General features: G+C 38.5%; 1 protein-coding gene across 13 annotated transcripts in view; it reads left to right on the top strand.

The window, feature by feature from the left end:
- The window catches only part of FGD4 (FYVE, RhoGEF and PH domain containing 4), a 117,952-nt gene that overhangs the window by 73,767 nt on the left and 18,170 nt on the right, over positions 1-26,015 (top strand). For 12 of the 13 annotated variants that reach the window (XM_068946363.1, XM_068946388.1, XM_068946374.1 and 9 more), the window contains 4 exons: positions 4,841-5,005; positions 12,289-12,469; positions 15,680-16,166; positions 23,797-23,886. In XM_068946363.1, coding sequence (XP_068802464.1) covers positions 4,841-5,005; positions 12,289-12,469; positions 15,680-16,166; positions 23,797-23,886 — 923 coding nt within the window. Of the gene's footprint in view, positions 1-4,840; positions 5,033-12,288; positions 12,470-15,679; positions 16,167-23,796; positions 23,887-26,015 lie in introns of all 13 variants that reach the window. The other variant, XM_068946440.1, reaches the window with a different exon arrangement.

Genomic DNA, 26,015 nt, shown 5'->3' with positions numbered 1-26,015 from the left:
GTCAGTGCTGCTTTGTGCTGGTTTGAACCGATCAGGACATTGTATTGCTAGATTACTGTGACTAAACTAATGCTTTAGTTACAGGCTTTGATAGATGGGAAACCAGCTGAACTTCCATGTAGGTTCAGGGGTAAGTAGGAAGGGTGAACTTTGTGCTGATGAGAGTTATATGCAATGGCCTAGCAATGTAACAGTGAGACCACAGTCATTATGGCAGATGTTCTTGGGACTTAACACACTGGGTAGATCTAGTTATGTAGTTTTAAGATAAGTAAAGCTGATTTTAAGATGTAAATTTTGCTTCCTGGAGTCACAAGAGAACAAGCCTTTCCCCTTAGGCTGTGGTTACATCCCGAAATTCTACATTTCTTTCTTTCAGAACATATGATCAAGAGTAGGGTTACCGTAGCAGTAGAAATTAAACACTCTTGGAACAGCATAGATACACTATGTACTATAAGCAGGACTAAAAAAATAAATATGACAGAAAACCTAATGATGAGAACGTCTTCCTCAAGCTCGTGGTGGTGCTGCTGATAGAGGATGTCTCCCATACTTAAAAATCAGTTTTACCTTTTGTGAATATAAATAAGCCACTTTTTAATGTTATTGACATTTCAGTCTGGCTGATTGTCTCAACCTTCATGGCTCCGATTTAATTTTTCCTAATTAAAATGTTCTGAAAAATTAGATAATGCATCTCTTACTTCAAGCATCTGCTAGCTTCAGACATCTCCTAATTTTCTTGCAGATGATAAGCAAAATAAATGCTTATCAAATCTACAGTGTTTATTTTTCTCTTCTGTTAGTTATTTATTATCTGCTCTCTGTTACATTCTTACATGCCCCAGTTTAAATTTTTTAAAACTTTCCCTTCCTTTCTATCCCCTTCAATGCGTGTAATCATCCCCAATTATAAGAGGTGGTATTAATCGTATGCTGGTGAACACAGTAGCTGGCTAATAGTATTTTGTAGCTCACTGCAGTTCTGCGTTAAAGTAAAATCAGTTTTAGAATGCATAAGAAAAGAATTGCAGTAATAACAAATGTTTCTTTTCCTTTAATTAGATGAGAAACAATTACAATGGGAATCTATTTCAGCCCAGTAAAAGCTGCAGGTTTTTGCAGCCTGTCTGGCTTTTTTGCATCTGTAAAAGATTTCAAGTAGTACTTGCTGGGCAACGTTTGAATTTCTAAAAAGTAGACTGCATTACTGATTACTTAAATGGATAGCATTAAGCAACCCTATTGAAATGCATGCCACTGAGCATGGAGTAAGTATTTAGCTTTTTGTAATGTGCTGAAAATGATGAGTATTGGGCTCTTCTCATAATACAGTTGCAAGTTGTAGTGTTACTAGATACAAATCTGTAGTGAAAACTCTTGTATTACTGCCACAGTTTTCTTGTCTACATCATCTGGGAGGTAGTATCTTTCACTGGCTGGAAATCAAGGCTTACATTTCCAGGGATGTTAATATATGCTTTTTATTCAGAGAACTTGACTACTCAGTATTGTATAATGGTATGGTATGACTAGATTGCCTTTGCCTCTTTCCGTGCCAGCTTTACGTCTGATGAAAGCTGAACATAACTTGTTTGTCTTGATGTGCCTCTGTTACACTTCATAACAGGTAGCTTGAGGATGTAGCTTGATTAATGGAATTACCAGTTTGAAATATAGATTAAGTGTCTGTAACATTTCAATCTCCAGCCAATGTGGCTTCCAGATAGGATGAATGATTTGTATAATGGCTTGTACGACAATCATAAATTTGAAAGCCACTCTTCCCCCCTCTTCGATTGAATTGCTATGCGTGTTAAACTCCGAGTACATGTTAGGTCAGAACACCTCTTGGAGCTGCTGTTTTATGTAAGCAGTTGCAAAAGATCCCACTGCGAAGAAACAATTTTTTTTGTTGCTTGTATTACAGTGGAGACACTTACAACGTGGCTTTTGCCCACTGAGTGCAGCTGGCGCTCAGTCCATCTAGTAGAGGGGGAACACAGAAAACAAAATCCATTCTTAAAGCATTAAATATTTGCTTGCAGGTGTTCTTGTCCTTGCCAGCCTGTGAATTAAAGCTGAATTTTTTGTGTGTATTAACGAGGTACCCACGTTTGAATACTTGAGGGACCAGGCTTGTATTTAAATGATTGCTTTAAGCTGATCTGAGTAAGGGCTGCTCCTGAGAGGAGCTGGCTTGCTCCCTCCCAGCTGTACTCCTGATTCTTCCCTTGTGCTGGCGGTAGTGCTGGAGCAGCCGCGAGCTCAGAGGGTTCATTGGACTGATCTGGTTAAAATCTAATCTGGCTGGAAAACTGGATTTTCAGCGGTATCGTTTCTGCTGCTCAGCTCACCGTGTGTTTGAACAAATGCTAGCGTTAGCGTAAGGAAAAGAGCAGCGGGAAGATGAAGCTGGAATAGACAGGGGCAAGGAGGGAGGAGAAGCGGCAGGCGATAGACCTGCCCTGTTCAGCAGCAGCCCCAAATCTGTGTTGGCTTGAAGCAATCATGCATCATAACCTTAAACAGGAGAAAGTGTGTTGATCAAGTTGTGTGTGCAAAATGCATTCCTATGTCAACCTCGACTGTACCTTATTTTCTTAGGGAATCCTTTTAATAGAGAAAAACCTATCATTCTGATAGAGATTTCCAGGCTTGGTCTGAACAGTAGGCAGTAGGGACACCCCTTACTGGGCTGCAGTTGTAGAGTTGGAGATCTTTAAGATGTGTGTTAACTATCAAATCTGCAGTTAAAATAGTTTTCAGAAGGCTCTTATGCAAGACCATGCTTTCATGCCTTTGCAATGGGAGTGAAAATGTGGTCTCAGTGTCGTTTTCTGATCTGTGTTTAAATACCTGCTTGACTTGTGTGACCTACTGATCCCATCAGGAGTTGCTGTTTCTTAAAATTGCTTCTGAATCGGAAATTCTCGAACTGAGATAGAAACTGTTAGAGTAGAGCATGGGGGAGAGGGAAATTCAGCCGGTCAGCGCTTTGAGGGAGACAGGGACAATTTGCTAGGGCAACCCTCCGTGCCATTGCCTTGGCCTGCCCAGGAGCTTTCCATACTCCCATCTTTGCAGGAAAGGTAAGAGATGACGTTTCAGGCTCATTCTTATGGCTGCGGGAAAGGTCTAGGACAGCGTTCCCACTGCTGTGGTACAATCCAGCTTTTTGTGTATGGGGTGACACGCAAGCAAATTAAGCTGAAGAATTTCTGCTTAAGATCCCAAATGTCTGAGAAGCTTCTTTACATGGCCAGCCTCACTAAATTAGTGGCATCACTCTGGGCCCCACCACCTTTACGTTCTTGGAAGCTAGCCTGTTAACGGACTGAGAAGGAAGAGAGGTGGATGGGGTCCTGCAGCCTCGGGGGTCCTCTGTGCACTGTACTCTGGGTGCGAGCACTGTGGGAGGGTGGTGTTGACTGTGGCGTGGAACAGTGCAAGGCTTCGTGTTTGCAGGGCTACTTCAGTGTTTGAAAGAAAAAAACAACTCATAAGAAATAAAGCATAAATACTTGAAAAAATTGTTGGAATCCACAAAACGTTTGAGGTTTTAAACAGTGTTAAGTAATAGCTTTCTCTCTCTCTCTCTCTCTCTCTCTCTCTCTCCCCCCGCTTCTGTTCTAGGAATAAGCTAGGCTGCTGTTAGGAATGGCTTGCTAGAATGGATTTTGCCTTGGGATAGGAAGATGGATTAGATTAGAGTTTCCAAGCTGTGCTGACCAGTTGTTGTTCAGAGGACATTAGGGGATCATCCTATGAAACGGCTGACTAGGTTTTGGATTTGCTTTTTTGAAAACAACGCTCTACTCGAGCTTGCATTTCTACCGATGGAAGCAAACAACCGTAAAATGATGGGAAATAAAAATAACAAATTTAAGTGTTTAAACTCTACCCTAAATTTTTTTTAGTTAAGAATATAAATCATTATGACAACACTGCAATAAATGATAAATGGATGTTCTTTCCTCCCCTTGCTCCTTTCTTCAAAAAAAAAAAAAAGTTACAGGAATTTTTGATTCAGAGATGGATAAATCCTGACATAACTGAGACTTCAGGGTCCTTCATATCATTATTTTCTTTAACTCTTTGATTATGTTCACAGAACCAATCACTTCTACATCCCCAAAGCAGTTGCACACGGATTAGATTTTTGTGACTACTTTCTAATGATAGATGCTTTTAAAGCAGTTTCTTTTTTGGGGGGTATATTTTGCCTTGTTTTTGCATCAAGAGCTTCTTAAGGAAAAAACAGCGTATTGGTCTCTTAATGAGAATAAATTACATTTTACTAGGAAGAAATGTAGTAATATTAGCTTACTTTGTGCTTTTCTCTCTGTTTTTTTAAATACTTTATTATACGAGCTCTTTCCACGAAGATTGAAATATATTTAGCTAATTTTTGAATACTACTTTCCATAATAAAAGAAACATTTTTGAATGTATGATGTTTTGGTAAACACTTGGGATACACAAATAGAATAGCTGAACAAGAACTCTCTTTTTTCTATAGTTTTGTTGAACGAGCGCATTGACAATTCAGATAGGAAAACGTCTAGTAAGGATTGTGATCTTTCTGTGGGAGAGCCTAGGCTAATCACAGTGGAAATATTTCTTTATTTATATCCAGCTCTTCACGATTTAAGCAATATAATAAATTCTAGTGAAGGGGAAAGCATGTTTTAGGGTGAGACGCTGTTCAGGGTGAAGACAAGCATTCTAATTTTCTCTGAAATGTTAGCACTTAACAGGTATATTTATAATCATTCTGCCTTGTATTAAATCCTGTTTCTAACTCTTGGTTTTTTTGTACATATTTGTTTTTCAGGCAGCAGCGTCTGTCCAAAGTTATTAATATCGTCTCAGTCTTGTCCAGCGAGTGCCACAACCAGGCTAATTGAGCAGAATGTACACAGTGAAGCGGCTCAGGGAATAAATGGAAGTGTGCCAGTTAAACCTTCCCCACGTTCAGCTTCAAATCCAAAGCCACAAGGTAAATAGTCTCAAATACATTGGTTAGGTAAGTTGCTTTTCAGCTCATGCTTCAAGGGAATTGCTAAAATGAAAGAGAGCACCTTGAAAGAACTGTGCTTCTCAGAAAATAGTGGGGTAAAAGCTTGATACTGAAATACTAATATTCTATAAATTGCTTTATGAAGCTGTCATTTTTGTTAAATTAATATTTTGCTGACATAGGTTCTCAGGAAGGAAGGTTAGACTCATTAACATGTTAAGAAGTGTACATAGGCCTATGTACTTGCATCTCAAGTGTCTGGTGTTTTGCTCTGCACTTACTGCCAGGCAGTTGGTGTTCAATTCCTCCTCTGCCCAAGCAGTGGCTAGTAGGTAGAGATGGGAGAACAGCTGCCAGCCCCTCTTGTTTGTAATTTAACTCTTGTCAGTGCTTGTTTTTCATAAGGATTACGGTATTTGAGCTGGAAGGTTGTGAGGCTGTAATACTATTTTTGAGTGAAAGATCAAGGGTTTAGCAGGCTGGCTTGGTGGGGGGCTTGTGAGGAGAGTAGGGGCCTTGGGGCTCTAGCTGAGCTCAAGTGGAGCCTTCCTGTAGCAGTGATGTGGGGGAAAAGGGGAACTTCTTATTTGTGCAGTAAAAGCTGTCAAATGTGTCTGAAGAGTAGACTTCTGTCTTTCCTGTCCATTATCTGTTTTGGAAGATAAATAGGTTTCTCACCTACAGGTTGAGATTATGTATCTAAACCTCAAACCATCTTTTTGCATGGCCTTCTCAGTAATGTTGGTGATCCTGCTGAGGTTGGACAGAAGCAAAGGTCAGTGTGTTCTGGAAATCTTGAATTCAAAGAGAACCTGGGCTTGGTGTCTGTCCATCCAAGAAACTGCTGTTAGGAATGACATAAAACAGCAATTTCGTTCATCTCAAAAGAAAAAAGAGTGAATTTTGAAGACTAATATCTTCATCCTGTTCAGTGAATTAGACTGTGAAACATACTGGCAATATGATAGAAACTAGAATCACAGTTGCCTGTAGTGAGTTTAGTGATCTATGTATCCATCCATGGAAAGTTGCATCATGAAGAATTTTTCTTCAGTGCTGAATTCATTTTAGAATTAAGTGGGAAAGAAAATTGTTGGGTGCCGAGAAAGCTTAGTTTATTTAGGGAGTCTAAGAGCAAAATAAAGCTGTATTTTTTGTATTGTTTGTTTTTCTAGAACTTCTGGTAAAACACTGTAGTTTAGTGAACAATACTGGCAGCCATATGTAAACATCGCTCATCTGAGTGGCCCTTCAACATCAGTTCCTGGGGCTCTGAAAAACATTCTCTGAAGCTAAATTAACAAGGGAACAGATGTTGTTCCCAAGAAAAATATTTTAGAAATCTGTTAATGAATAAAGAGAAATGGGCAATCAATAAAAAGATTTAAACCTTTCAAAAGCAGAACTAGCCCACTTACTGTAATTATAGCTGTTAGATAAATTAGCAGTTGGATAACATAGGACCACATTCATTCAAACAGTTATGCAGCTGTTGTTGCTCTTTCCTAGCTATGACTTCTGTGTTTATCTCAAAAGTGCTTGCTCCAAGAAGTGGCATAGCCAGCAATAATGTTGTAGTCTAAGAAATGCAGTGGTGCATATTACAGGCAATAACACCATCGTAAATAGTATTTTGTGCATGCTCTGCTCATGGGCCTGCCTCTGTCTTTCTCCATCTGTTTCTCTTAAATATATGTGTCATATCAAAGTTATAAAGCATTTTCTTTTGGTTTTCTTTATTCGGAAGAAACAAAGCAAAATAGAATGAATGAGATGAGTATTTGGGAGTCCAAATGATCCCGGCAAAATAAATTGCTTCAGTTTATTGGTTTAAATGTGGTTGCTAAACTTTTTTAGCAGTTTTTAGTGTACATGTATAGAACAATTTTTTTTAATCATAGCAGGATTGTATTCTTTCAAATTGTTGCTCTAGTCATGCAAATACTAAACATCCTTTTGTAATGAAAGGAAGTAAGATCACAAACCTGATTTGTAACGCCAGTGTGTTTGGTTGTTGATGAATTAACTACAAAATGACCTTCATCTAACTAACCAAAATGTATGTAGTTGAAATTGAGAGATATGAACTGGAGTAAGTCTATTTTTAGTAAGCTTAGCTTTAAAATACAGTAAAAATGTCCAAAATCTTACACTTGAAGTGAACCAGGGACTCTAAACCTGTTTTGTTCTGTACTTAGTCTCTGAGAAGTAGTTTATATTTTTGGAAACTAATCCCTTAGGGCAGCCAGCCTGACTGAATAAATTTCTGCGCAGCATCCAATATAAAATTCTCTCCCTTCGATTTCATTTTTTTCCTGGCATTTCAAGGAGAAAACAAACTAGCTATCTGATATACTGAAAGTGAAAGAGCAGTTTTTGTTCCCCAATAATTCTTTTCATCAGCAATTTAGCAATTCATATGTCAGAATTCTGTGTCAAGTGTAGTTTGATTCATGGAAGTCTTTGCAGTTTTGGAACAAAGCCTAAAACTGACTGCAAGCCAGCAAGGGAGTTAAGCAGGGCAATCTGGCCTGCAGAGAAAGCAGACAGTCACAGTCTGTACCAGCTGTGAGGGACAGTGTTTTGCCTTTGTGTTAATACAGTGTGTGCTCTAACAAAGTGGGAGTAATCCAGATTGGAGGCACTGGGTGGAAATAGCAAAATTCGCTAATGAGTTGCAAATCAAATACGACGCTCAAGAGATGGAGCAAATTGTTAGGTAATTTGGAATTTGCTCTTACCTACAAATATGTGGGCAGTGATCTGGGCCTGGTGCTAACAGAGTTCATGCAGAGTGACATGAAAAAATTGACTGGTTTTTTTTTTGTTTTTTAAAGTTCTGCTACTCCCTGTTCTTTGAAGAGAGTTAAGTGTTGCATAAGTTTTATGTGATGCCTGATTACTGAATACCAGGCAATTAAATTCGTAGAGTACTGAACAGTGGACTAGGTCTCCTGGTGCACATATAGAACATTGGCCTGGACTGTGTTTGACTTCAATGAGATTCTGGAGTCTGTAGGCTATTTTGGTAGGGAGAGCTCTTTCTGAAGAAGACTTCAAAAGATTTCCATAGCACTATTTTTGTAGGAGCATAAAAATGTTGAAATGTTAAAGCTTCCTGAGAACAGCCAAGTTCCTTGTCAGTGCATCAGTCTTGGCTGTACATCCGTTGCTCATGTAGGTTTTCCTAATGAGTGCTTAGGACTGCTTGTGAATCTCCTGCTGAGGCGAGAGAGGCATCCTTGATTGGGCTGGAGATGACATTCCACTCTGGAAGATGGCTTGGCTTCAGTTTGTGCTGCTGTGAGCTGGCACAGACGCAAAGCTTTCGACACTCGCTCAACTACAACTGATTGCTCGAGTAGCATCAGGCCTATTCTCCCTTTTCTGTTAACTGTAGTTTAGTTGATGACTTTGCAGGTATTCAGTGGCTTGGGCCCAGAGCAGCTGAAAGACTTCTTTAAAGATCTGGGATGCTGGCTGCGCTTCTCCAGTGAAATGAGATTTTTACCGTTAAAGTTGAAATGAACTAAAAGTGAGGGCTACTTTAGCTACTTTTTTTCTCCAGCTGTATGGTACTTTAAGAAACCCGTAGCAATGTCTCTTTTATCAACAAAACTGCTAAAGCCCAGACGTTATCTTCAGAAAGGAGAGGGATGAGAGAACAAAGCACACTTGATAATTATTGGTGTTATCTCTTAATGTATTATTGAAAGACACTTGTTCTGATGTGATGTAAAAACATGGAAATAGTCATTTTTTAAAAAGAGATTACTTTTTCTCCTTTTACTGAGTCCCGGTTACTTGTTACTTTGTACTATTCTTGCTACCGTAAATCTTTTGTATCTAGCCAGCTGTGCTCGTTTGATCTTTCTGAAGGTGCTGGAGCATGCAAGGAGATGATGAAGGATGACTCAGCCAAGGGAGCTTTAGTTGCTGACTGCAGGAACTTTTATATTTTCATTGAATTAAAGTGTAGCAGAATTTTTTACCAGCAGGACTTAAATGGGTGGAGGGGGAAGCAATTCATTGAACTTCTAGAGCGGTGATAAAAGACCTTTGCCTTGGACTCATTAGTGGTTGTTGTACCTATTTTATCCATTTGTAACATTATCTCCCACTTCCTTTTGCTTGTAAAAAGTTGAATGCACAGCCGTAGGCTGCAGATAAAATGCTGATTGCATGTTTTGGCTAGCAATATACAATAACAGTTTTCCAGTTTCCCGAGTATTTTGAAGGATTTTCTTTGGGCAGAATATGCAGTTCATATCTTCTAATATGTTCACAATTCTACAGTATAGAAAGAAGAGCATTTATAGAGTTGAGCAGAGCTTTGTATTAACAGTATGTAACAATGGGCCAGTCTTCCCATTTTTTCTTTAAGAACCTTGCTGTGTGCACATCAAAAATAATCTGATTAAAATGAAAGACTTCAGAAGTACACTGAGGGAAGAATTAATGGAATTTGTTTTCCATAATCCCTATTAACAAGGCTGACCTTACAGGAAGGTTTGCAGGCTGTTTTATCCTGCTGATTCTTTCCTTTTCATTGATCTTGTGACTGTCCTTTTCCCACTGTGTTGTTTCTAAAACGTCCGGTAGCCAGGAGCACCTGATTAGGGGAAACGCTGCCTCTTAAATGCTAATTAAAATAATTTGTGTTAGTGAATTGGTGTAGCTGTTTGCTTTCTGGTTCTCCTCTGAAAACATTGCAGGGATTTTCAACAGACTGGGATTGTCTAATTTAACAGGAGGCGCCCAGTGCTGGTGTTTGCCCTACTGAAATGCTGTTATGTTGCCTTTTTTTTTTCCTTTTTTCTTTCTTTTTTTTTTTTTTTAAACCACTGCAAAAGTGTGACAACGCTGCAGAGTGTCCTAGAATTTGATTTTTGTCCCAGAAGGCTCCAGTATAAATAGCTTCCAGCTAACTATTTTGCTTTATCAGCAGACATTAACTCCCTCAAGTTTAGTAGTTTTAATATCTCCTTGTGCGGATTATTAACTTTTCATGAAATGTACAAAAGAACTCGCAGAGCCATAAGTTGTACAACGTGTGTTGCAAGAGCAAGAAGCGTTTCTACAAACTAGCTTAACGCTTGGGCAGTAAATCCACGCAGTGTCCGCTTTCCTTTCTGTCTCCTCCCCTAGGGAAATTGCAGTGCCCACGCTCAATTATGTGTCCTGCTTTTTCCCAGACCGCTTGTCTCACATTTTTCAGCTGTTTCGTTGCCTTTGTCGGTGCGATAAGCTATTCAGCTCTTTGACAGTTATCTGATGCTCGTTGGCCTAAATCTGCCAGGCCTTCTCGAAACTCACTGAGAAGAGAGAAAATAGGAAAACTGCTCCACAGCACTACAAATGTGAATGACCAAATGCATGCAGCTTCTCAAGAAGGACTTCAGTTAGTACACATACGCAAATAGTTACACAGTTTGCCTTCTGCTTGTTTCAGGCTTGAGTTGTAACCATTTGAAAATGATGGTGTTTTAAGTTATCCTTTCTGCACTGTATCCTTCTACAAACTTCCTTTTTTGCTTAGTCTGTCCCTAATCGGAGCTATGGTAGTAAATATAAATAAAGCTTGAAAGGACTAAAGATGTACGTATGCACAGTAAAAGTCTCTGATTCACCTTAGTTCTCTTCTTTCTCCCTGTGTTTTTTATTTCATTTGTCTTCATTTGTCATCACTTGTCAGTGATGGGATTGAAGTCTTAAGCTTTTTTTGGTAAATTCATATCTTCATAGTGTCCCTCAGGTACTTTTTGAGGACTGCAACTCACCCTGCAGTCCCTTTTACATGTAATTTTATTATTGGAAGCAAAGTTAAATATTACTTCCTGTAACTTAATACAAGGTAGAGATGAAAAGTTATCGTAAAGTCCTCCTTCAAATCTATTATACTCTAGGGTAGTATATTTGCGAGAATTTTTCAACGTGACATTCAAATGTAGGTTAACAGGATTTCAGCTGTTTCTGTGGTGCACGGGTTTTCCAGGTTAAGTCCGTAAACTGTTCTAGAATCAATGTTGCTAGGAATACGGCTTTTCCATGTCCAGGTATTGTAAATCCTATGCTAGTGCTTGTTCTTCTGCCATATGAGCTGCACATGTGGCATACTTCTTAATGCCAACTCCTGTCCTTTTTCGTTAATGATTGTTCCCTAGGGAGTCTTGCATACTTGATTAAGGGCCAGTAGCCGTGGTCCACCCAAAAATAGTGCCTGTGGGGCAGTGACCTGGGTCATGAAGGGGTTGGTTTCAGTGGTAGGGAATTCTGTACTCCTGACAATTTATTCATTCCTTTTATTAAAGAACAAATACAGTCTCTGTTTTTTCACTTCTACATCAAATTTTTTTACTTCTCCCCACAACATTTTTTGGGAGCGTGGCAGAGACTGAGAAGGGTTGTGTACTGGGACTTGAGGACTTTTCCTGTCTCTCCTTTTAATGTGGCAGGGGGTGCGCTGCTCGGGCGGGAGAGTGGAACACGTTTGGGCCCAGGCTGAAACGATGTTACTTCGCAAAAATGCTGTAAAGTAGTTTCTTAAAGGGATAGAAGTTAATTAAAAAATCATCAACACCTGTGACTTTAGTGGCTTTATGTTTCACCTTGTCTTTTGGCTTCTGATCATTGCTGCATTAAACACAGGCTAATCATTGACAATCTACTAAGAAAGGCCTATGGTAGGTAGGGATGGGGAATAAAAATACAAAATATTTTTGGGGCCAGATTTTCAGCAGTATGTATAGACGCAGGTTCAGTGAGTAAAAAAAGCTCAAAACTGAAGCCAAATATCTTTTCCAATGACTGCTGTTTTTGAAGTAGTTGGGAAGGAGGGGAAATGAGAGCACCAGAGTTTTGGGTGAGCCCTTTAAGTCTCCCTTGGGGAAAGGCAGCTGAAAGGTTCTTGAGCTCCACAGCTAGATCCTCTGATTACTTGAATTCTTATTCAGGATAAAACCTGCAGTTACGGAGGCCACAAATGGTGTTTACTATGGTACGCTGCATAAAACTACTTTTCTAGCTCGTTAAAGTAGCACTTGATTTGGCTTATGTCCAAAAATATAATAGGATAGCTGATACCCTGCAGTAAATAGGAGACTATAGGAAATCCTTATATTAATAAAGCAAATTTAAGGTTAAGTAAACCAAAGAACCTCCTATTTTTAATTTCGGTAATAAGTTCTTATGCGAAAAATCTCATATGTGGTCTGGCAGTTAGAAGCAGTTCATGAGTGACTGATTGTTTTTGTTGTTTGCAGTGCCTCCAAAGCCAATACATCTGCAGAATTTATCACCTGTTACATACCAAACCCCTAGGCATAAAGCTTTATCAAATCAGAAACCAAGGATGGAGGAAGATATACCTACCCCTGCTTCTAGTGTCACAAAGGAGAAGTCCAGTAAAGTGTCAGATCTCATCAATCGTTTTGAAGGAGGCAGGTATGTAATATACTATCCTTTCAAAGAAATGGTGAACAGGGAAAGATTTTAATTGTTTTATAATTCTGTTGTATGCAGATTAACAGAAGTTGCACATGTAAGGGGGAATGCTGATATTGTGGCAATGCTCAAACCTACCCCTGCCTGAGCAGGTGATGACAAAATGGCACATTTTGAAATGGAGGAAGCTAATAGTATATTGGCCTGTACAATGTGTGCTTTTCTTATAAGGTGCTAGTCTTAATTTTCCTTGTAAAAACCTGTAGCATTTTTAAAACATCCTGAGAAATGTCAGCCATTTGAAATGAGTGCTGTATTTAGAATGAAACCTTGGAGCTGATTTTAAATTCTTTTGTTATTACAGGCAAAGCTTTTGACTTTTTATAAACAAATGGAAAAAACTGAAACCTGCTTTTCTTTTTCTGTTGACTTAATCTCTTCAGATCATTCACGTGAAGTGGGTGAACTGTATGAGTTATTTGTATTGATATGGCATACGTTCACTTAACTATTTGCTTTCTAGTTCTTGGTGATTTTCGTGAAATATATTGATGCTTTTGAGTTTTGATACTGCATTTTATAAGAAACATTTAGAACCTCGAGAAGCATGAGCCATGGTAAAGTCTGTTTTCACAAACCAGTGCTTCTTTTGTGTCTTTTAATTAGATGTATACGACAGGCATATAGGCTCTGAAAGTGTTGGAGGTTTGCTTTGTATAAAGCGAGTGACCTTCTGGAAAGCCCAGGAGCAGCTCAAGAAACAGTCAAATGACAGTTGAGTGTTACAAGTTTTGGATATGGCTTTCTGCTATTTCCTGAGGGAACTGATATTCGGAAGGAGTGCTACCTACAGGAATGAATATGTGATGTACAACAGAGTATATCCTTCAAAGGAGCCAGTATATCAAAGACCTTCGGTGAAAGAATTTTGCCCTCAAGATGAGGGAAAATTAATCCTTACGCAGAAACAGCCAAGCGTTACGAAAGTAGGTTTTTCTAGTGGAACAGAAATCATTTCAGAGCTTCATCTGCAAGAAACTGCCATCATTTGAGGGACACTTATTTGCACCTCTGTCATGACAGCTGTCAAGAAAGGGGGAAAAAGAAACCAGTGCAGCGCTAGAGGTCTTGTGAATTCTTCTATTTCAGGTCTCCCATCCCGATATCCCTTCATTTCCCTGTCTTCCTCCAAAGCATTATTCCAAATCTTTTTAACTTTTAATAGTATCCCTAGAAAAACAATTTCACCTCTTTCATAGTTCTTCCTAGTGGTTGTGAACTATTAAAAAGTTCTAGAATAAGATATAACACTACGCGTGTGGTTTTTTTTAACTCATCTTTAAAACCGAGCATTTACATTTTGACTGTATTCGTGGAGGTGGAAAATAAGAGAAACATAAAAGAGTTTCCATAGAATTCTGCCGTCAAGCCTTGTAAAGTAATCTTCTGAAGGATCTAAGCTGCTTTTAGGCATCTTCCTATCCTTAAAAAAGCTTCACAAGGCTATTTGAGTACCCTTTGATATCATTATTTTTTCTAAATGGGAACTCCTCAAGCATCAGCAAGTCCTACCATTTCTTCCTGCTAGTTATGGCTGCTGGATTTTGCAGAAACTCTTTCTGTATTATACGAATGAAGGAAGTTATAAATGAAGCAGTGAAAACTTCCTTATTTGCTGCCTTAAAAAAAAAAGGAGGGGGGGGGGGGGCTAGGGGAAGTTGTCCAGCTTTTTAGTCAAAGTTATTCATTACAGTCAGTAATATCTGTCCAGTGATAAATTCTCTTCAAATCTCTGATCTCTGCTATGACAAATTCCATGTCTGCATAAAAATAAGAGACTTTCCTAGTCAGTATGCCCAGTTCTGGAATGTCCTCCTGTGGCTGTGGAAGCTCAGCTCATAACATGTCTTCTGTGAAGGTGATTTTCGCTTGTTATTATTGGTCTTCAAGTAACTGAGTAGGATGTTCGTCAACTGCAAATTGTGGTTGTCAATTATGATAACATTTTCATTAGCCTGTGTCAACCAAAAACACATAAATATGGTAAAAAGTTGAATAAAGCTCTGCACGGCATGCAACAATGGGAAAAGATAAATGCGTTTCAGAGTTAAATTTCTCAGCGTTTGAGAGTTTTTTTAAAAAGTCATAATCTTCACACATCACAATCACACAAAAAATAATTTAGCTTTTCGTTGCATGATAGAAGCAAACAGAAGGTAGTGTAAGATGTTTTTCAAGCTACATGTACTGCAGTTCAGAATATGGTTACAATATTTATGTAAACTGTCCTGTAAATAAGGAGTATACATACAGGTGATAACCATTCTTCATCTTTCAGTAAGATTAATGTTCAGCATTAGGAACAATATGGTGAAGGACAGTAATGGTATCTTTTTGCAGGTTGAATATGGTTTAAAAGACGTACTTCAAACAAAATTGAACTGTATATGTTTTATTTTGGTTGTAATGATTTTTACAGTAATGAAGCCAAAATTTATTTTTACAGAATATGCTAATGTTTATATTATCCTAAAATTCAAGCTCTCAGAATATAACAGAGAAAGAGATAGCAAAAGGTATGAACGAGGGATAAAATGTCTTTAAAGCTGAGATAAAATATGGAGGAACAGAATTTTCAGAAAAGACTCAGCGTCATGGAAGGATAGGGCTGAACAAGGAAATGGGGGTAAGAAAGGGGAAAAGCAAGGTTAAGAATCTAAAGCTCCACCTGCAATGTGTTGAATTAAGAAAGGGGATAAAAAATTGTCTTGGCTATTTCATTCATTTTATGTAATTAGAGTGCAATTAGGGAAAAAGTGGCCTGTTGGTTTAAGCATTGAACTGGGACTTGGGAGACCCAGATTTTTCTCCCCATTTCTGCTAATAATCTTCTGGGAGACTTTGGGCAAGGCGCTTCATTTATCAGTGCCTCAGTTTCCTTATCTTTATATGTTGCTAATGATCCTGCCTACCATTTACAAGAATGAGATTCAAGAGAGATGAGGATGTAATGAACAGATACGGACATTGCTCTAGGTTTCCAGTAAGAGATGCATGTTTGCACGTGTTCAAATGAAATAATGCAGTTTAAGTCTTGATGGCCTTGGGAGAAATCAGCTATGTAGCGTAACTGCCCTACTCTTAATGACAGGGTTCTTCTTTAATGCCATGTTTAACTTCTCTCATCTGTTGTGTGTGTTTGTTTTTTAGCCCCTTGAATCATAGTGAATTGAAGAAAGAGTCCTCCGTTCTCAACATTTCTAAATCTCAAGGAAGATATGGGTCAACACCATCACCTCAGCCAAAACTCCCCTCCCAGCACCCACTACAGAAACAGGGAAATAGTAATACCGACAAAACTCAGGTTGCACAGATACACACGGCCAACGGAGTAGTAGCACAAGACCAGGTGGAACGTGAGGAGAGGAGATTGCCTGATTATAGCTCCACTGTGTCCACCCTGGTTCCAGATAATTCAGTCAGCAGTAGCTTGGTAAATGGGGAAAGAGAAAGCACTACCAGAGAGTCATTGCAGACTACAACTGCTTGTGAAGGACAGATGCTTAATAGCTGCTACAGGACTCCAAGCAGTGATACACTGCTCCCACCTGAAAAAGAAACTCTAGAAATTAATGCTAATGTGAAGGAAGAACCAGATGAGGAAATCACTAAGCAAGATCAACCTGTAGAAACAAAGGTAAAAAGAGAAGTTGTATCTTTCTTGCTGTATTGCTACTCTGGATATTTTCTGTAGGCTTTTGTATAAAAGAATAAGCTTCTTAATGCTGGTCAGAAAGCAAAAAATCTTCTTTTTTTTTTCCTAGAATTTGAAAATCTGTTCTCGTTTGCCCCACTATTAAAAAAGATCCTTTAAAAGAAATCAGCAAATTTGTCTTAAAAAACAAAATGGAGCCAAAAGCTTGACCATCCAGTGGCAATTCCATGACATGCTTCTGAAACTAGCAAGCAAAATATTAGAAATTGGCTTTTGGAAATCTTTTTGACATTGATAATTTTATACTATAAAATGACAGATTCTAGAGCAGGTGCTGTGCCGTTGTGCCACTGCAAGGGATATCGATATGTTTCTAGCGTATTCTCAGAGTTTAAACAACAACAGAAAAACTTGGTCATACCTTATCTTTTCCTTCTCCCTTCACCGAGTTAGGTATCTGAGGGTTTAATAAAAAAAAAAAAAAAGAGAAAAAATCTGAAATGTTTATGTTTAGCAGTATGCTTTTGCTGTGACAAACTACAAGAAACATGCATATAAGATAAAATTCCACGTGTAGTAAACTGCAGCAACAGGGCTGAAGGCAGAACTATCACGTGAATCCTTAACCTTGATGTAGGCAGTTGTCAAGGCAAAGCTGGAAAGGCAGTAGCCATCTGCTAGCTATCAGCTAGACGCAAGTATCAGAGTATACTAAATATATGCCTTGTTAGCAAGAACTATATGATGACGAATTTGAGCTTCCTAGTAAGGAGGGCTTTAAATAATTAAAGGAAATGAGTGGGTGGAAGAAAATCTGTCTTGGAAAAATGAATTGCAGAAAAAATGTGCACATTTCCCCTGTTAAAAGTTTGATCATGTTGTTTGCCTCCTCATACTGAAACATTTATGGCCAGTGAATTTATTAATAGTTCTAGTCCTACTGTGCTATGTATGAGCCATTGCAGAGAGGGCTGGGCTAGGCCATCTGAGCTCTCCTCTTCACATCTGAGGCAAAGGGCGGCTGCGTATAGCTGAGCACTCCTAAAGCTGTTCACTAGTTGTCAGAAGCACTTACGTCACTTAACTGCAAAGCTTCAGGGTGGTTCTGGAGTTTGAAATAGAGGATTCCATCGCTCTGGTCTGCGTTTTTGAGTCTTGTTCTTATACAGCTAACTCTGGGTTTTCACGCCCAAAGCAATGGCATCTCTGCAAGCCCTTGTTTGGATAGCTAGGGATCTCATATGTGCACACATGAGGATAAATTCTGTATATGTGAAAGGTGGGTCACAATGTTCGCACAGTACAGGATTAAAATATCCTAGCTAATGACCAGAAGGTGTTTTTTTTCCTTTTTTTTCTTCTTCTTCTTTTTTCCTTTTTCCTCTTCCTCTTTAACCTTTCACACCTCTTTCATTATGTTTCCGCCTCCTGTTCGGTAATGCCTGTTTCCCCTCTCTGTGTCAATAAAACACGTTGAATGCTCTATGGGCAATGTTAAGCTTGAATCCAGATAACACAGTAAGGTGCTGGCAGCATTTTCAGGAAAAGGGAGAAATGGGAGGCTGTTGTGTTGTAAAAACCAGGAAGGAACTCGGCAAATGCTTGCAGAAAATGCTAATAGGAGCAATCTCATTGAAGTCTGTCTTTGGCCAGCTGGGTGACCAGCTGTTTTCTGGCTTGTATCAATCAAGAGTTAAAGTGTGAGGTCCGATACAACTGCGATTAGATGTATTATTTGCTGGCGCTAGAAAGGTTAAAAAAAGCATGCAGAATGACTCTTAAGAGCATCAGTGGAAGACTGAATGTGTAAAATGAATTGGATCACATCAGCCCTTCCTGAGATACTAGCTCACTTGCCATACCAGAATGTTGCCTTTAGTCTAGTGAGATTAAGAAGCATATATACCTAGGCTGATCTAAGTGCCACTCTTTACAAGTGGCACTGATTTAGATGAGTTTGATGCTACATATAGACTGAAATCAGCCCTGTGGAGCTCTCAGTTGCTGTTGCCCTGCTGGAATAGGAGGAGAGGGTGCCGAGGAGCAAGAAAGGCCTGACAGAGCTTAAGCTATCACTGTGTGCAAGTAGGCATTGGCATGAAGCAAGAGCATTTAGACAGTCTATGGTTTTGCTATGCCCCCATATAGTTGGTAGAAGATCTTAAAACTCGGATGTTGCCCAGTTAAAGTTACAAAGAATTGAACAACAGCACTCTTATGTCTTTTTTAATTAAGCAAGTGTAGGCACGATTGAGGAATAGAAATAGGAGCAGATGCCTGTGAGTCATAGACAAACTTTAAATTATGCATCTGATTATATAATTTGATAGTGATGCAACATATCTTCTTTGTCTCCTGCATGCCATACTTTTTAATTCAGGGAAGAGGAAAAGGTGGTGCTATTGCATCGTAAATATGTGCCTGTACAGCAGAAGTAAATTGAATCCATTGCTGGAAAGCTGGGTGAATCAAACTGGGAGGTAGTGCAAAACCAAAGCATAAATTGCTTTTAGACTTGGAAAAGAAACTTCACTTTGAAATAAGTCTGCTCTTTGTTTTTCTTTTCTCTTTTCTTCCCCTGTCATCACTGTAGATCTGACTCAAGTCAGATTCTTACAGGTTCTGGAAGGATTTAGGCAAAACTTGGTAAATTTGGCAGTGTTGTTCTGAAATGTTTTCCCCAAAAGAGCAAAGAGGAGCATGCTTTGTTTCTTTTATTGACTGTATTAGACCACAAACCACATTAAACCACAAATATCACAAGGAAAAAGACAAAAGTTAAGAAATTTCTGCCATGCTGCAGAAGCACCTTCTGTCATAAGATTTGGTTTCCTAAAATGTGGAGGCTGAATAGTACAAGAACATCCTGATCAATTAACTTCCTGAAGAACATGATGTGAGAAATCTGCCACAAGAGTTAACTGAAGACAAGGAGACAAATCCTTCTGTATTTGTTTGGAGCTTGGTAGGAAAGATGGATAGCAACTGCATGCATTCCACTGATGGACAAGACTGCATTGTGCATCTTTATTAAAGTCGTTACTTGATGTGTTCTTTTAATGGCGGTGCTGGGGGATTCAGTGCTACAGATGCAAAGCTCCCTGACGATTTCGTATTTCTCAGTGTGATGTGGAGATGTTTAAAAATAGGAAGACATTTTCTTGCTAAATTAACTTCTTACCAAGAAATTATTTGCTTTTGCAACACTTGAGAAACAGAGAGGAAGTAAAATCCTGATTCTATGCATTCATGTTCTTCCTCAGCAGTAAATCATGGATAAAAGCGCTATGTCTTCAGCATCGTATATAAATATGTGTAAATCGTCATGAGAAGAATCACCTCTTTAGGGATACCAAAATCTTACTGTTTTGGTTACTGTGCAAGAAACTTGCCAGTCATGAGTTTAATGGACATATAGTTAATATATAGTGCATGTATAGTTAACATATAGTGCATATTAACTACATATAGTCCTTGGACTATACAATCCATGTATTAACTATGTGTTTAATACCTGAGAAGGTGGTGGTAGTACTCAGGATTTTCATTGCAGGTTTTGCAAGATGCAGTGCTTTGCTTGATTTCAGAAACTAGGAGTTGTTCAAGTGATTAATGGAAGTCTTAGGTTTTCATGAAAATTTACATTTCTATTCCTAATGCTTACAGAAGAAAGGTTTGGATCACAAAGCATTTGTGACATGAGCAGCTTAAAAGAAAAACAGCTAAACCCAATCTATTACTTTAGACCAAACTCAGCATTAAAACAAAACAAAACATATACTGAATGCTATTTGTTTGTATTCTACATCTCTTATCCTGTCTGTGTTGCTTGATACGTTACTGCAAAGTCCTTGGAGGAAGGACTGCACCTAAAGGGAAGTGAATCATATATCCATTGCTATTATGGGAATAGCAATGGGAAATGTAGATGTTTTGTTGGTGGGAGATGGCTCTTGTCTGGTTGGAGTAATGAGTTATGACAGAAACTGGTGTAGTGTATTGGAACATAGGTTTATTTAAGGTCTACTTTAAATTACTGTAATTTATGAAAGTTTAGGACTATGGAAAAGAATATGAATCCAGAAGCAAAAGGTTCATATCCTCACCAGCAGTTTTCATACCTCATCTTAACTTCAGAGTTCAGGAACAATTTAAAAATTATTTACTTTAATTTCTTAAGCATGCATAATAATGACATGATTCTAAGGGCGTGCAACTTTGTACTAAGTACAGTGTAATAAAGCCCAAGTGAAATATTTACTTGTAGGCCTCTGATATAGAGATACATGACTGCAGTCCTGCCTGCATAACCTTTGCCAAATGTTTGGATAGAATGGAAAGTATGGTCAAGATTTATTAAATTTTGAAATACTTTAGCTGATAAATGATTGAACCAAAATATCTATTTCAGTTCTTTAGAGACTAGTTTCTTAGCTCACGACTGCGCTCGGTTACTTTCATAGCTTGTCTTCACTGAGCAGTAAATGTGTTTATTGCTCATGTTCTCATGCTTAGCATAAGAATGTTCATGAACGTGAAGAATGTTTTTGTTCATGAAAAGAAATAAGAAGTTATAGCATTTGGAATAGTTAGTCACCTTGTTGAAATGTATATGCTTATAGTTAAAAAAAAAAAAAAGTGCTGAATGTCTAAAATGGCAGTTTTTGACAGTCACTTTCCACAAGACAATTAAAATTGAGAGTTCGGTTCTGCTGCAGCCATGGAATGAGTAGCAGTATTTTATTCAACACTCTTTTTTGTAAAAGAGTAGAGGTACATTTTTCAAATTCCTTAAGTGTTTAAAAAATCACTTAGGCATTTTTTACATGGTGGCATTCTGTTTTGAAGTGGAGCCTAGGCACTTAAGAAATGTTACCTCACACTTCTGATATTTTGATCAGCAGTTGAAATCCTAAACTTTTAATGTCAAAGTACACTTTCTATGTATATCAAAGTAATCATTCCTGATGGTTTTTATGTTTGGAGTCATGCTGTCTTATGGACTGTCACATTAGTTGGAGAAGTTCCCTGAAATCAATGAAAACTTGTGCTTAAAATCCAGGTATATCTTACAGTAAAATTTGTCTCAATATTTTTATTAACTGCAAAGAATGCAATATAAATACTGATTTACTACATAAAGAAATCCTAGGCTATAAATATAAAACTTTCAGAAAAATGTTCCTATTTCTTTAATTTCTATTGTCTTATTGTACTACTTCTGAAGGAGATGTGCATTTATGTGTGTATATATATTGAAAATCTCAGTATAGCTCCATAATAAAGCTTGACTTGTATCTTTAAACAGACTTAATAGTCCCTTTCGCTGTTTTGATTTGATTTATTCATCAGAACAGTAGTTTGTTAGGGAAGCATTGAGGTTTTCAGAAGCTGAATGCTATCCTCATGTTTTTAAATATCTCTTAAAAATTTTCCCTGTGACCTCTAAACGATTTTTCAAGGGCGTTTTGTTGAACAGTTGTAATAACGAATGGCTCCATGTCATTTTCACTGTTACAAAATATTCTTCAGCATTTATTTCTGAATTATGTTGTAAGAGTTGTTTCCCACTACTTCGGAACAGCCAAATGCAGGTGTGCGGGCACCTGAGCCCCTTGCCCTGTTGCACCCACCCCGAGCCTGGGGCTGGCGGCTGCCTGCCTGCCCGTTCCCGGAGGGCCACCTGGGCGGCTCAGGGTGCTCGGTGCCACCAGAGGGCTGCCACGGGCCCTGGGAGCACGCAACTTCCCAGCAAAGGTGCCTTGAGGCGTACTGCAGGCTACCAGGGTGTATACATATATATGTGCCTTCGGTAGCCTCTTTCACCCTCGATGCTCAGAACAGGTGAAGGAGTGACATTGAGGGACCTCTTCTGACTTTGTACTTCTCACTCTACTCTACAGTCTACTGAGACTGTAGAAAGGAAACTGAGGTTCAAGAATAAGGAAGAGGCATGAAGGAGATACTGAGCTGGGGGCTAGAGTATAGTGAGAGAGCAAGAGGGATGTGCCCTGACTCAGGAGAGAGGTTTAAATATTTCTTTCAACTGGTAGTTGTGTGTGATGTTTTTAAGTCTGCCGTGTGTGGTTGTTCCCTCTCTTAATTCGTTCAAATAACGTTCAGATAATTGTAGCTTGGCTTCTATAGAGCATTATTTGAGGGGAAAACGCATGCTTTAGCAACCAAAAAATTTGCAGAGGAACCGGTGGTGCACACAGTTCTGTGCCTGAAGTCTACACGTGAGGTTCCTTGTAAATGACCGCACTGAGGAGCGTGCTGTCGCTGCAGTAGCTAATCCTGCAAATCTCTGCAATGTCTCTTGACAGCACTTAGAATGCTGTTCTGCAGGTTACCGTGGTTGCTATGCTTGTGTCAGCAGATTCGATGAACAGCTTTGAAGTCACTGTTTAAAACCTGTATTTAGAGAGGAGGCTAATGTTGAAGATCAGGACTGAAGCGTGTTCGAATTTGGAATACTTAGTGAATGAACACTGAAAGGAGGAAAGAGCCACTGAGGTCCTTTAAATGGAAGCTCTGTACTTCAGCCTTCTGCAAACAGTCTTTATAAATGTACCTGCAGATGTTTGTCTTATTCTTGTGGAAAATGGTGTGTGGATTATAATGAGAAATAACTCTTTGAAGCGCTCTCTGTTTTTTAAGGAAGGGTATCTGCCGTTTGTCTAGACAATTATCACCTTCCTATAAGCTCAGTGATAAGATTGCCATTTACTCAGGAAGGGCTCAGATGTCTTTAAATGTGAACGTATTTCAGCGCTCGCAGTAAACATGGGAAAAAATCTTGTAATGGAAGTGTCATTTTGTTGAATTTGACATTTGGGAAAATGAGACATTTGCCAAATGTTGTAACCTTTTAGAATGGAGTGCTTTCATTTTCCTGTTTTGAAGTTACTTCTCCCAGTAACTCATATTTTCATATTCTAATATATATTTGATCCAATACTGAAATTCAAATGAACATTTTCAGTTTCAGTTTTAGGAGAAGAACTAAGAAGGTATTTTGTGGAGTGAAAGACTTCAATGTGAAAGTTTCCCTTAAGGACAAATAACTTGTGTAAAGGCCTAATGAAAGAGTAACCTAATTGCAGTCAACAAATTATCATCAATGAGTATATTCATGAATATAAAATGTTTTGTACAGTATTATTTAATAATTCTGTTATGCAAAGAGCAGTCAGTCCAAGTAACTTTCAAAACGGGAGTGGTGGGGGGGAACACCAACAAATTCCATCTGTTACATTGTACTCCACAAATTAGTTCCTGCAGCTCTGAAACGCTGGTGGTCCTTGATTGCCAGGATGTGAGGGAGTTTGGTGCTTTGACAAAGATTCCTATGCAAACTGAAAAATATTTAATATTTTAGGCTGTGAGTTTTGCTCTGCAGTGTTGCTGATTCTTATCCACCTTCTGAATTGTTGAATAAACTGCTGAAAAGCTCATGTTTTAAGAAATAGAGTGAATATTGCTCAATGTGGAACTTGGACATCAGTTATTTTTTGGAATGTAAGGTAATCATGTGCCTCCAATTTTTTTTTTTTTTTAAGTGTTAAATGATGTTCCCTCCAGTGTTATAAGAGCTCTTATTTTTCTCCAGGAGACAGATGAAGAGAAACGTCACAAAATTGCCAATGAACTTCTGCATACAGAAAAAGCCTATGTTAGCCGACTTGACCTCCTAGATCAGGTAAATTTTCCTTGAATTTGTTTTGATTTTCTTACTTTGAGTTCACTTGAACATCTATGCATGTATGTGTGGATATAAATTACATAAAAGGGGTGGTGTGATTTGCACGTTTTGCTGACACTGCCAGCCACTTGTTTGCAGTTGCCACATAAACTTGCTTATTTTTTTATTTTAAGAACACTAAATTCTAAAAAGTGTATTAGCATTTTATGGGTAGTAACAGAGTATCGTTTGTGAGTGTGTGTGTGTGTGTAAATTTTACCATGAGCAGCAGTAGTGCAAACTTTATACACGTGCGGCTACAATTCCCTTCTCTAACGTAGTGGCCCTTCCAGCAAAGGGGATGGATAATGCTATGCTCACTCCTTTCTTGACTTCACAAGGAAGGTATCATATTTTATAATTTTGAAATCATCTGTCCACTAGGGATTTACTAAATCGTTCACATTTGAGCCACCTGCACAGAATTTTTTCATTAGTGTCAAAGAACCTGGAAGGTGCACATTTGAAACGGCATATGCCCTATTTTCTCACTGTCCATTTAGTAGGACTAAATCCTACTAAAGCGAGCAGAAATTACTCTTCCTGCAAGTCAAGGGTTGAATTCTGGTGCTCTGAAGAATCAAACTGCTGTTTCTGAAATGTAAAACAGTCTGTAGTTCTTGAATATCCTTTCAAGACTTCATCACTTTCTCACATAATACCTATCCATTTTACTTAGATACCTAGGATACATTGCCTTCCTCCGTGACAGTTTTCTCAGGCATCACTGTTTATTTTAGAGTTTCTCAGGTCTAAAAGTTTGTACACAGGAGTTGAGAAAGAAATAAAAAGTCTCAGCCAATTGTTACATTAATTGTTGAGACTGCTTGCAGACCTCAGTAATAGTCCTTATGAAAGTGGATTTACCTAGCTGACCCACATTAGTAAGGACATGTGTGTTTTAGAAGGCCAAGTATTGCAAACAGTAGCTTTGCTTTAGAGACATAAAAATAAATAAATTATGATGGAAAATGTTTACTTCATTTATAAGTTTTTTCTAATAGGCTACATGGAAGTCTTTTCCTTGATTCAATCGTAAGTGCATTTGTGTATGCCTGGTTTTCAAATATTACCTGGACAGAGTTCTGAGAAATCAGTCTGAAGCACAGCTGCTCAGTTGCTGATAATGAGAGGAAAGGAGAAGATTGGGAATGGACAGTTATGTTTCTAAACTGGGTTAAAAAGCTGTATAACCTTTCTAGTCTTCAGAGTAATTTGTCAAAATTAGCTAATAATCCTCTTAGAGTCACAGCAAAGGAAACGTATCTTAAAGTATGTGTGAAGGTGGTAGCTTTTTTTTCTTCTAAAAGGAGTTTGCTCTCTCAGCTGGAATTATCAAAGCTCTTGACTTGGGCTTCTTTTCTTTTTTTTTTCCAAACCCTTACCGGAGATGCAGTCTGTTGCCCATTAAAGCATGAGAGAGGGAGATAGAGGGGCTATAGCTCCCCATTAGCACTGTTTTATGACATGCATATTAACAGCTGCACAGGTCTCCAGTCATTTTGTAGTTGCATATATGTATGTATGTATATGTGTGTGTGTGTGTGTGTGTGTGTGTATATTTTTTTAAGAGACTGCAGTAATACTAAAGAGCCCAATCAGATCTGGAACCCTTTTGTCTTTTGAATGGGGACTGATCATAAACTTTACTTTTGAAAGGATAAGGGAGTACCGCATACTTTTGAAAGGATAAGGGAGTACCGCATACAAGCCAAATAGTCAGGCGAATGGTGATCAGATATCATGCTAATTGAGGAGAAAGCAAGAGTGGAAAATGTGACTGGGAGACTGTAAAAACTGAGATCTAGCTGTTAAAACAGATAACATCCCTGGAGTTAAACCAAAATGGCACTGCTTTAGTTTGGCTTGCTTCAGTCTGCTCATCCTGTAGCACTTTTCTGACTCAAAAAAGAAAAAAAAGTTGGGTGTGAGGGGAGGAGAAGGCAGCCTTTTGCTTCAGGTGAGAGAAAAATAATAAAAAAATTGTCATTATCTGCCTTTACTATTGGAGTATTAATTATGCCCCAGTTGAAGTAGAAGGGGAGGATAAGTCTTAATCTGTTGATGAAAGATAGGAGGCTGATAGG

The sequence above is a fragment of the Struthio camelus genome, chromosome 1 (genome assembly GCF_040807025.1).
Source record: "Struthio camelus isolate bStrCam1 chromosome 1, bStrCam1.hap1, whole genome shotgun sequence".
NCBI classification, from domain to species: Eukaryota; Metazoa; Chordata; class Aves; order Struthioniformes; family Struthionidae; genus Struthio; species Struthio camelus.
The sequence above is the reverse complement of the archived record's forward strand: the minus strand, read 5'-3'. Positions and strand labels throughout refer to the sequence as shown.